Here is a 10,050-nt window from a genome sequence, read left to right on the forward strand (position 1 = left end):
CATCACCTCCTCTATGGGTGCCGCTAAGTGCCCTCTGTCTTTGAGCTCTTTGCTCTCCTACTTTTAAGGCTCGGCAGGTTCTGGGAGGTGGTGGGTCTGAAATGCTTTCTAATGACAACTTGTCAGCCGGGTATTGTTCTGGCTCTCCCTTGATTTCCCAGCTTTCCCCCTCATCTGATTCTGCGCTGCGACCTCCCTCAAACCCCTGTTGTAAATCTATACTGTCTTCCTCTTCTTCCTCCCCGGAAGGGTCAGGATGGGGAGGTGGTCTCCATCATTCCTCCTCCTCCTCCTCCTCTGCCCAGTCCCTGACAGCTGCTAAAAGAGCCCAGGGCTGTCCTATCAGATGCTGGGGACAAAACAATACGAGGTAACATTACACCCTGCTTGTTAGATTCTCAGAGGGATCGATCTCACTGCAGTGGAAGACAGGGAGGCAGTTCTTAGGTTGTTGCAGCATTTCATCCACCCACTTCATGTCCTGTGTGTGAATGTGCACACCCACCCCACACACCTTTGTATTGCTGTTTTGCTTTCTGCAGGAACGCCATGAAGCTGGGCTACAGCAAACCCTGGCCTGACGCCATGGAACTTATCACAGGGCAACGCAACATGTCAGCTGCGGCCTTGCTGACCTACTTTCAACCGCTGACAGAGTGGCTCGCTAACGAGAACAAGCGAAACGGAGAGACTTTGGGCTGGCCAGAATATACCTGGATGCCCTCTGCGGGTACTGAAAGGCTCTGTAATGAGTCTTCCTCTCAAAAATCCCTATAACATGGAAATGGGGGTAGGGGGCGGGAGGGGAGGGGAGCAGGAGGCTCCCTCTCAAGCAAAGCTACAGGGAACCAGGCAGAGGGCCTTCTTGGTAGTGGCGCCCGCCCTGTGGAACGCCCTCCCATCAGATGTCAAAGAGATAAACAACTACCTGACATTTAGAAGACATCTGAAGGCAGCCCTGTTTAGGGAAGTTTTTAATGTGTGACATTTTAATGTATTTTTAATCTTTGTTGGAAGCCACCCAGAGTGGCTGGGGAAACCCAGCCAGATGGGCGGGGTACAAATAAATTATTATTATTATTATTATTATTATTATTATTATTATTATTATTATTATTGGAACTGGCCCATGATGGCCATTCCTATACTCAAAGCATCACTAGATTGGACCACAGGTTTTGAAATAATTTCACTGCATTGCAACTTACCCCCTTCTGGCTGAGGGCAAATGAGCTGTTGAGTCCTTTGCCATCCAAGCCATATTCCATTTGAGCTGCCCCCTTCCTTTTTCTGTTTTTCTTGGTTCTCACCCAGGCCAGATGCAAGGGAATAACAGAGCCAATTTCCTCGGGATGTCATTGAGCAGCAGTGAAGCCGCAGCAGGCCAGTGGACCTTGCTCATCATCGGACTCTTCCTCTTCATTACGACAATAGTTTTGGTGGCCAAATGCGTCATGAGCAGGCGAGGGGGCAAAGACGGCTTCGAAATGGAGCTGAAATGAGTTGGGGTGCTTCTAAACTGCTGTGCCCTCCGCGTGTGAGTGTGCACGAAAAGACTGTGGTCGGCAGTGTGTGAGAGAGGAGTGCGCTGATCCTAATGAGAGTGCGAATGTGAGTGTGTGTATGTGTATTCATAATGTGTTCAATGGACATGAGCAGAAATGCAGGTGAGCTGTGTGTTTGTGAAAGGTGCAGAGGCTGTCTTTATTTTACCCATAGGTCTGGCGAGAGTGTGAATTCATGTTTGTGTGCATATATACACAATGCATGCCTGCATACAAGGGTTCCATGACTAATGTGTGTATGCACATGTATGTAAATGGGTTATGAGTACATGTACATGCATGTATCTCTGTGTGTGGCCTAAGGCCTACTTCAGGTGTGGACAATTTACTCTGCACATGTACTGACAGATCTGGCTTGTGTGAGCTGCTGGGAGGGGCAGCCTTGCTGAAGCAGGCAGTTGTGTCAACAGAGGCATGGGAGGACTCTTCCTTCTAATTTCTTCATCAAACCTTTTGATTATGCAAGAGCCAAAGCATTAAAAAAAATATCCCCACACCATTTTTTTATTGCAAATGTTTGGATTATTGGAAGAAGAAAAAGGAAGAAGAGGAATGAAGAATGGGGCAACGTGATCCAATTTGCTCATGGGACTGGCTGGACTTCATAAATCAACATGCACTCAATGGGCTTCCTAAAGTTTGGGATATATTCATTTGGGGAGCAGGTGAATTATATATGGACTGTGGCCATTCTAGCAGGTTAAATGTTATGCAGCAGGGGCTGGGTTGGGCTTCTCCGACAGCTGGAAGGACATTGTGTACGTTTTGCATCAGGCAGTTTAAAAAAAAAAAAATCTGTTTGGTGCCTGGGTGACAATTAAAATGAATCACGGTCTCCACAAATTTAGTGGCTCTGCCGTTTTATGATAAAGGGGAAGGGAACAGCACAAAATAGACTGCAAGCCAGCCACTGGCTCCTCAGAGAAGGTCTATGTATGAGGAAAGTAAACAGAAATGCTGCACTCCCTGGTTAGGTACACACACACCCCAGAGACTGGCAGCTTTCAGGAAGTCTAGAACCCAAACACATTTTACAAAGGGTGTCTAGTTATGTTTTGCCTTGTTGCATCAGAAGCAGACACACCAAAAGAGCCAGATTATTATCTTAAAATCAGAAATGTCTACAATCTCAAAGGGTAAATTTTATCTCAATCTAGTGGTGTTTTTATGGTAGGTTTTTGTTTTTGTCTTTTAAGTGTGAAGTCTGCTGTTCCTGAGTGTGTGGTTGGTTGGATGGGGCGATGCATTCATTGTTTGTTGTTCCACAGACAGTACTGATGGGAGAAGTTTCCTTAGGCGCTGTGTTTTGAGTCTGTCCCTTGCAAGAAAGTGAATTTGCTCTTAATCCTGACAGCCTGGACTCAAGAGTCAGGAAGAGGATTAAGCAAATGATTTTATCCCCCCCCCCCCCCGGGGAGTCTGTTGATTAAAAGCACCATGGGGCAGAGCAGCAGAGTTGCTTCCACACAAGGAGGACCGGGGGGGGGGGGGTTGATGCTTCCAAGGGCGACATCTGTGCTCATCTCTTCCTTCAGGGCAACAGGAAACGCTGCACCAGCCCAAACACAAGGAAGGCGCACCTGTAGAGTGACTTGTGGCACAATACCAATGAATTTAAAATGGGTTGAATAATTGCATCAAAGAGCTGGAAGGGAATCAAAGGCAACTGAGCTCCAGCTTGCCTGCCAGTTCAGCGTATGTAGTCGGGACCAATGTGTGGTACATTGGTAAACCCCACCCCCCAGAAAGCTGCCTGCAGATCAAATAACTCGCCCAAGCAAAAGAGTCACGCAGCACGTAACTAATTTGGCACATATGCCCAGTCAAACGACCCTCTGCTCTGATGCAGACAAGTACTGTATATCTCCACTAGAGAAAAGAAGACTGCAATGAGCTGTGATTCCTGCATTGCTGGTGTTTGGGCCGGATGACCCTTGGGGTCCCTTTTAACTCCACACTTCTATGAGTCTATGATCATTTGGCAGTGGTAAACTGCTATCAACAAAGCAGCTCCCTGCTTGTAATTCTTTCTATGGCCATGAGATGTCCCCATCCGATTCTCCCCCTCTGCTGTACCACATTTGCTCATAATGCTAAAGGGAAGCAGGACAGCTGTGAACTGAAACTGATAGAAGGGGAAGCTAGTTGGATGTTGGAGCGGGAGAAATAACAACATCATTATTCCTCAAGGCACAGACTATAGGCAGTAAAAGAGAATTGCCTTTGTCCTCTTGCTCCCTACACCTGCCCGATGTTCCACAAGACTTGTGTCTATCCTAGAAGTTTGAGACCTGGCTATATAAGGCTGCTTTGTGCTGAAGGGGAACTCATTCCAGAAAGGTTCATAACTGTTCCCAAAGCGAGCTGCCCTGCAGCTTTCAACAGCAGTGAAAGATAATGCCAATGCAGCCAGAGAAATAATGAGCTTTGAAAACAGATTGCAGGGCTGAGTCGGAACTGTAAATTATGCAGGGGAAATCCTCAAGTGGAAGCTGGCAGGAATTTAGTATTTCCTAGTTCATCTGGTAGAGCCTGAGACTCCTAATCTCGGGGTTGTGAGTTCAAGTCCCACATTGGGCAAAAGAGTTCTGCATTGCAGGGGTTGGACTAGATGATCTGCATGGTCCAACTCTACAAGTCTATGAGTCTATTAAATCCACAGGGTGTGTGTTGGATATTTTCCTGCCCTGCCACCCAAAAATGTAGCAAACATTTGAGCCAGCTGATCCATCGGAGAAAACTGCTTCATCTTTAAAACTGGGAAGTTGGAACCAAATTCCTTCTGGAGGAAAATAGTTCACAAAGTCAAATTTGGATAGTCAGGAGATTGAGTATTTTCTGGACTGCAGATGTTGGAGGAGGCAGGCAAGATGAAGATGGACACGATGAAAGAATCTGTTTTTCTGATTGGTCTGCCTTTTCTCTTTACTCAGACTGAAATAAGGAATAACATCAGCGTGCTTTTTAAACTACATAAACACTGACTTGGGTTCGATGGTGGAAGAAAGATGGGATCTAAATGTAAGATATCTGCGAAAGTAGATTCTGGTTTCTGTTTGAAGCAGGAAGTCAAGGGGCATAAAACGAACCAGCAATATTACTTAAGCAGCCTGCCCTTCTTTTCACAAACCTTGATTTTGCAGACTTACAGGAGCATGAACGGAAACCACAGCTCCTGGTATATGACTTCAGTCCACAGAAAGTACTGCAAATACATTCACAGCCCTAAGTACAACTGGCAGATACTAGACCTTTTTTTTTTTGCATCTAATTGGACTGCTAAATAAACATATTATATGAACATACTTGGGAGGGGGCTGCCCCTCTAAATGCTTCTCATTCTGGTAAGACGGCTTGGATTCGTTTACTACAGAGTTTACAACCTTGAACTTCTAGCCTTTCATTTATGTTTTATAAGATGCTTCCATCCTATCACCAAGTAACGGAAGTGAGAGAAAATTGCTCTAGACTGAAAAGCAATTCAGTGTTTAGTGCTTGATGATGAGACACAAACGGCTGCTCCCTTTAAAGGCTCCCTCTTGGCATTCCCCCACCTCTGCAAAGTGGAACACTATTTCCGAGTCAAGATTAATTTAAGGGATCAGATGAGATATCCTGACCCTGGCTTCACGTGGTGGTGGTGGTGGTGGGAGGGGACCCTCTCTGTTAAAATGCGGGCAACGTTTGAACTTCAAAAAAACTGCAACAAAAACTGTGTGGCATTATGGATGATAAGACTCTCTCGTTGCTGCAATTATCTTGCTGTTCATTCAAACTACCCCTTTACAGTATCCCTGTTTAATATCTGCTGCGTCATCCATAATATTGCTCAACATCATACTAAAACAACAGATCCCTCCCATTCTTCCGGTGCATAAAAAGGCAGGACTGATAGGCTGTTAATGATAATGCTTGAGTTAATTCATCTGGAATAAAAGCCACCAGCACTGGATTAGGGCAGTGTGTGCACACCCCCACACACCCCCACAGTGCACCGGGTCGAAGGGGCACAAAAAAATGTACAAAATGAATTATTGTAAAAATAAGAAATATTGGGTGGAAGGGTGCCAAATTTTGGCCTCACACAGGGCACCATATTACCAAAGCCTGCCCCCGGAGTAACACCCAAGGATCCTGTGGAAATTTAAAGACAAATGAAGGTTGACATAACCTTAGCATAGGTACCATTATTTCTCTTTTCAAAAATCTATCATGTTTATTTAAGATCATTCCCGCCCCCATACACTTTTCTACTTCTGCCCCCCTCCCACCCCATTTCTTTTCTGGTGCCATCATTGCACATTAATAATTGAAAAACTAAGCATTGCTCAGAAAGTTGTCTCCACTACTGCGAGAGAGAACAACAGGTTGTGTCGATGTGTTTTGGCATTTTCGGCTGCTGTTTCTAGATTGCATTTTGCTTGTACCAAGATGCTTTTCAGCCCTACTGCTTCTACTGTGCTGAGCTATTTTCCCCAGGAATTACAATTTGGCTTGTAAGCTCCTTTTAGAAATGCAAAGATTTGCCCAAACCACTCCACTTACGGAAGGAGTGGCTTTGATTTCAGCTTGTTGATTTACTTTGCTGACAGTAATGGGGTCTGTTGGGTTCACTGTGTAAACAGGATGCTTTCTCAAACATCCTGCCTTTTTCAACAGAAAAAAGGGGGAGGCTTTCAAGAGAAAGGGGGTAGTGAATGAAAAGAAGCAAAGAGAGAAATCAAAGGATTTGGTGTGAGCGATGTATTGATCATGAGTTTTCTCCAGATTGTGCACACATCAGTTGTCTCTGCAGGCGCAGCAAACATGCAGTGTAACCGCAGCAATAGAAAATCAAATCCATGACCTGAAGAGACACACAGAGTCAGTCACTTTGCCCATGGTTGCAGTCCCTTGTGTTACCAATTTGTATGTATCCAAAGAAGATGTTGCTGGGGAGAACCAGTCTTTGAATTCCTGAGTAGATGGTTCCAGGAAGTCAAGCAACTGAAAATGAAGCTTCACATTTTATTGGGAATCTGTGACCAGTAAAATCCACTCCCTTTGTGAAAACAAATAGTTGTTTGGCTCAGTTATAATATGTTTCATCTTTGATATCAGGCATCTGTTTGACTAATTAGAAATGTGCTAGTTGGTTTGGGCCAAAATTTAGACTTGGGTAGGGGAGAATTAACCTGAGGCTGTATATTCAGAAGCAAAACACTGGATAGTTGTCTGTTCGGGATTTGCTGCAGGGGTGAAAAATCCCAGACATGCTAGGTGGCAGTATTGAGCTACTGGGGCTCATCACTGCCATAGTCAAGAATTCCAGCAGCAATAGGAAAGCGAGGCAAATAATTCGGGTATTTGTATTATTTTGCACAAGGCAGCATGCCTAAAGCTGTACTTGGGCTGCCTCCAAATGCATACCTGCCCACCCCCACACCTCTTCAAGTAATGCAGCAGAGAAATAAAAAGTTCCATGAGATAAAAAGCCAAAGCTATGCTCTGACTGAAACGTGGCACTTGCTGTGGCCTCTGCTTCTGCATTGAAGGCTAACATCAGAAGGAATTTGCCCCTCTTTTGTATGTGCCCTGGAATATTAATTGAAAGGATCCCTGGAAAACTGTAATGCAGAGATGATAATGGACTGTAATTCGCTTAGGCCAATTTCATGCCTGAAAAATTATGTAGTACAACAACCGAGAAAAGAAAGCCTACCCTTAGAATGGCCATTCTTCTTCTGGCCTTTGGGCAAGGCAGAGAGGGGAGGAGTACTCTGTAGAGTTTTCTCTCTCTATCGAAGGTCATTATGAAGGAGAACAGCAAGAAGGACATTTTGGCAAGGAGGAGACCACAGTGGCAGCAGCCTATTGGATCTGGTGTTGCAGGAGCTCCAGAAGGGGCATGGAGTGGAAGGGGTCAGTTAAATACCAAGAAGTCATAAAACCTGGATCTGATGCCAAGGGAAGATGATTCTACTTGACCAATGGGGACCTGCAACAAAGCATTGCAAAATATATCCAGCCCCTAACAGGAGTGCTTCTCAGGAAGTTGGGAACTGGCACCTTATAGCAGTATTAGAAATTCACAGAAGACATTTTCCTTTCCTTTCCCACCCTCCTAGAAACTTACCAAGCAGTGTTATAAAATCCTAAAGGGCTCAGGGGTTGTGCTTGAGGGGAAGGAGGTAGCATGGGGTGGTCCACTTACACACCACCAACAAAGAGGATCTGCACCACTTTTCAAAGGATGGTGGTACTAATTTGCATAGAATTTGCATATGCTAGTTCAAATGCATGGAGGCAAATTTATAAACCATTTCAAGTATGTAAAGGCAAGACAATTAATTTCCCAGCCAAATCACACCAAATAATTAAGAAAAAAAACCTTTAATTAATTTGCACCCCAGCCCAGCCCATCAGTTCCTCTTCAGTTAATTTGCTCCCAATTACCGGTAATTCCCTACCCAGATCCTGCTCCAAAATCATTTCCCTTCCAATTAACTGCCCCAGCTCAAGCTCATCAATAACAGCTACCCACTTCCAATTAAGTAAATAAATAGGGTGCCTGGGTGTGCGAATCCATGGCAGGAGGTCTTACTGTGAGATGAGCTGGCTGGTAGGCGGTGGCCTTCCTTCATCTAAAAACTGAAATACAGTAATTCAAAGGCAAGCCAGCAGCTCCCACGCCATGCTGCAAATCGAGTCCTCAAATGCCTTTGGAAAAAGGATGGCACTACCATTTCCAGGTGCGTTGGATGGAAAAGGAATGGCTGCTCCTATGGGCTCAGAAGGGTAAACTTTTCTTCTTCTATATAATATCTCTGGAAATGGAAATTATATTGTTTCCCCAGGGGCATCTGATGATTTTATTCATAGTACAGCAGCTGAGCTGCCAGCATCCTGATTAATTAGCTTAAGACAAACAAACAGAAAACACCAGCCACCTCATCTTGCTCAGAGCATCCCAGCAAGCATCTGGCTCGCCAGATTTTTTTACCAGACATTAAGGGAAAGGGCATCAACCTGGACTGTGCAGGAAATGACCATAGCTCAGTCGCAGAACATATGCCTTGCATGCAGGTTCAACCCTGCCTGAAACTCTGGAGAGCTGCTGCCAGTCAGTGTACAATTTGGAGCTACAGATGGACCACTGTGACTCAGTCTAAGGTAGCTTCCTATGGATGTGGGACTTCTTTGCATCTGTGGTAGGACTGCACCAGCACCTTTGGGTTCTGACATCTGATCTTTCAAGTCATCTCAGTTATCACCAGCAGGCAACTAAATCCTGACCCAAAGCTGAGCCTGTTAACTTTATAGAGAATCCCTCAAATGCTTTGATGACCTACAAAGATCTGATCACCCTATTGCTAGCTGTGGCGTGGATGGAAGTTGCTCAGCATTGCGAGGACCCCAAAGGTCCATCCAAAATGGGATGGATGGGAAAGGATTGGGGTATAGGGCTCTCTCAGCATTTAGTACAACATAGACATCTGGTGCAAGGGCAGGTTAGGCATGACTCATTTGGTACCATTTGGTTCCCCTGTAATCAGTTACAGGGACCCAGGTGGCGCTGTGGGTTAAACCACAGAGTCTAGGGCTTGCTGATCAGAAGGTCGGCGGTTCGAATCCCTGCCATGGGGTGAGCTCCCGTTGCTCGGTCCCAGCTCCTGCCCACCTAGCAGTTCGAAAGCACGTCAAAGTGCAAGTAGATAAATAGGGACCGCTCCGGCGGGAAGGTAAACGGCGTTTCTGTGCGCTGCTCTGGTTCGCCAGAAGCGGCTTTGTCATGCTGGCCACATGACCCAGAAGCTGTCTGCAGACAAACGCTGGCTCCCTCGGCCTATAAAGTGAGATGAGCACCACAACCCCAGAGTCGGACACGACTGGACCTGATGGTCAGGGGTCCCTTTACCTTTAATCAGTTACAAAACTAAATCAGATAATAAGATATGGGAGCAGCTGCCAGGACTATATAACACCAGTCCTAATGGATCTATGCTGGGTCCCAGTGTGTTTCTGAGCACAATTCAAAGTGTTGGTGCTGAGCTTTAAAGCCCTAAATGGCCTCAGCCCAGTATACCTCCACCCCCATTGTTGAGACCGGACACTGAGGTCCAGCTCTGAGGGCCTTCTGGTGGTTCTCTCATTGTAAGAAGTGAAGTTACAGGGAACCAGGCAGAGGGTTTTCTGCACTGTGGAACACCCTCCCTTCAGATGTCAAGGAGATGAGTAACTGTATAACTTTTACAAGACACCTGAAGGCAGCCCTGTATCAGGAAGTTTTAAATGTTTGATGTTTTATTAAGTTTTTATATGTGTTGGAAGCCGCCCAAAGTGGCTGGGGCAACCCAGCCAGAAGGGCAGGGTAGAAATAATAAAATTGTTGCTGTTTGGTTGTTTGTTTGTTGCTTGTTTGTAGTAGTAGTAGTAGCAGGAGGAGGAGGAGCAGTTGCTGTTATCAGACCCCCCCCCAGCTGCTTAGTCCTTGTTTTCATGGCTA

General features: G+C 45.6%; 1 protein-coding gene across 2 annotated transcripts in view; it reads left to right on the forward strand.

Annotated features, from left to right (window-relative positions):
- The window catches only part of ACE (angiotensin I converting enzyme), a 52,062-nt gene extending 50,011 nt beyond the window's left edge, over nucleotides 1-2,051 (forward strand). For both annotated transcript variants that reach the window (XM_033168894.1, XM_033168895.1), the window contains 2 exons: nucleotides 543-730; nucleotides 1,315-2,051. In XM_033168894.1, the coding sequence (XP_033024785.1) occupies nucleotides 543-730; nucleotides 1,315-1,502 (376 nt within the window). In that variant the 3' untranslated portion in view covers nucleotides 1,503-2,051. The remainder of the gene's footprint in view (nucleotides 1-542; nucleotides 731-1,314) is intronic.
- Nucleotides 2,052-10,050: the final 7,999 nt, after the last annotated feature.

Source organism: Lacerta agilis, chromosome 14, assembly GCF_009819535.1.
Source record: "Lacerta agilis isolate rLacAgi1 chromosome 14, rLacAgi1.pri, whole genome shotgun sequence".
In the NCBI taxonomy this organism is placed as follows: Eukaryota; Metazoa; Chordata; class Lepidosauria; order Squamata; family Lacertidae; genus Lacerta; species Lacerta agilis.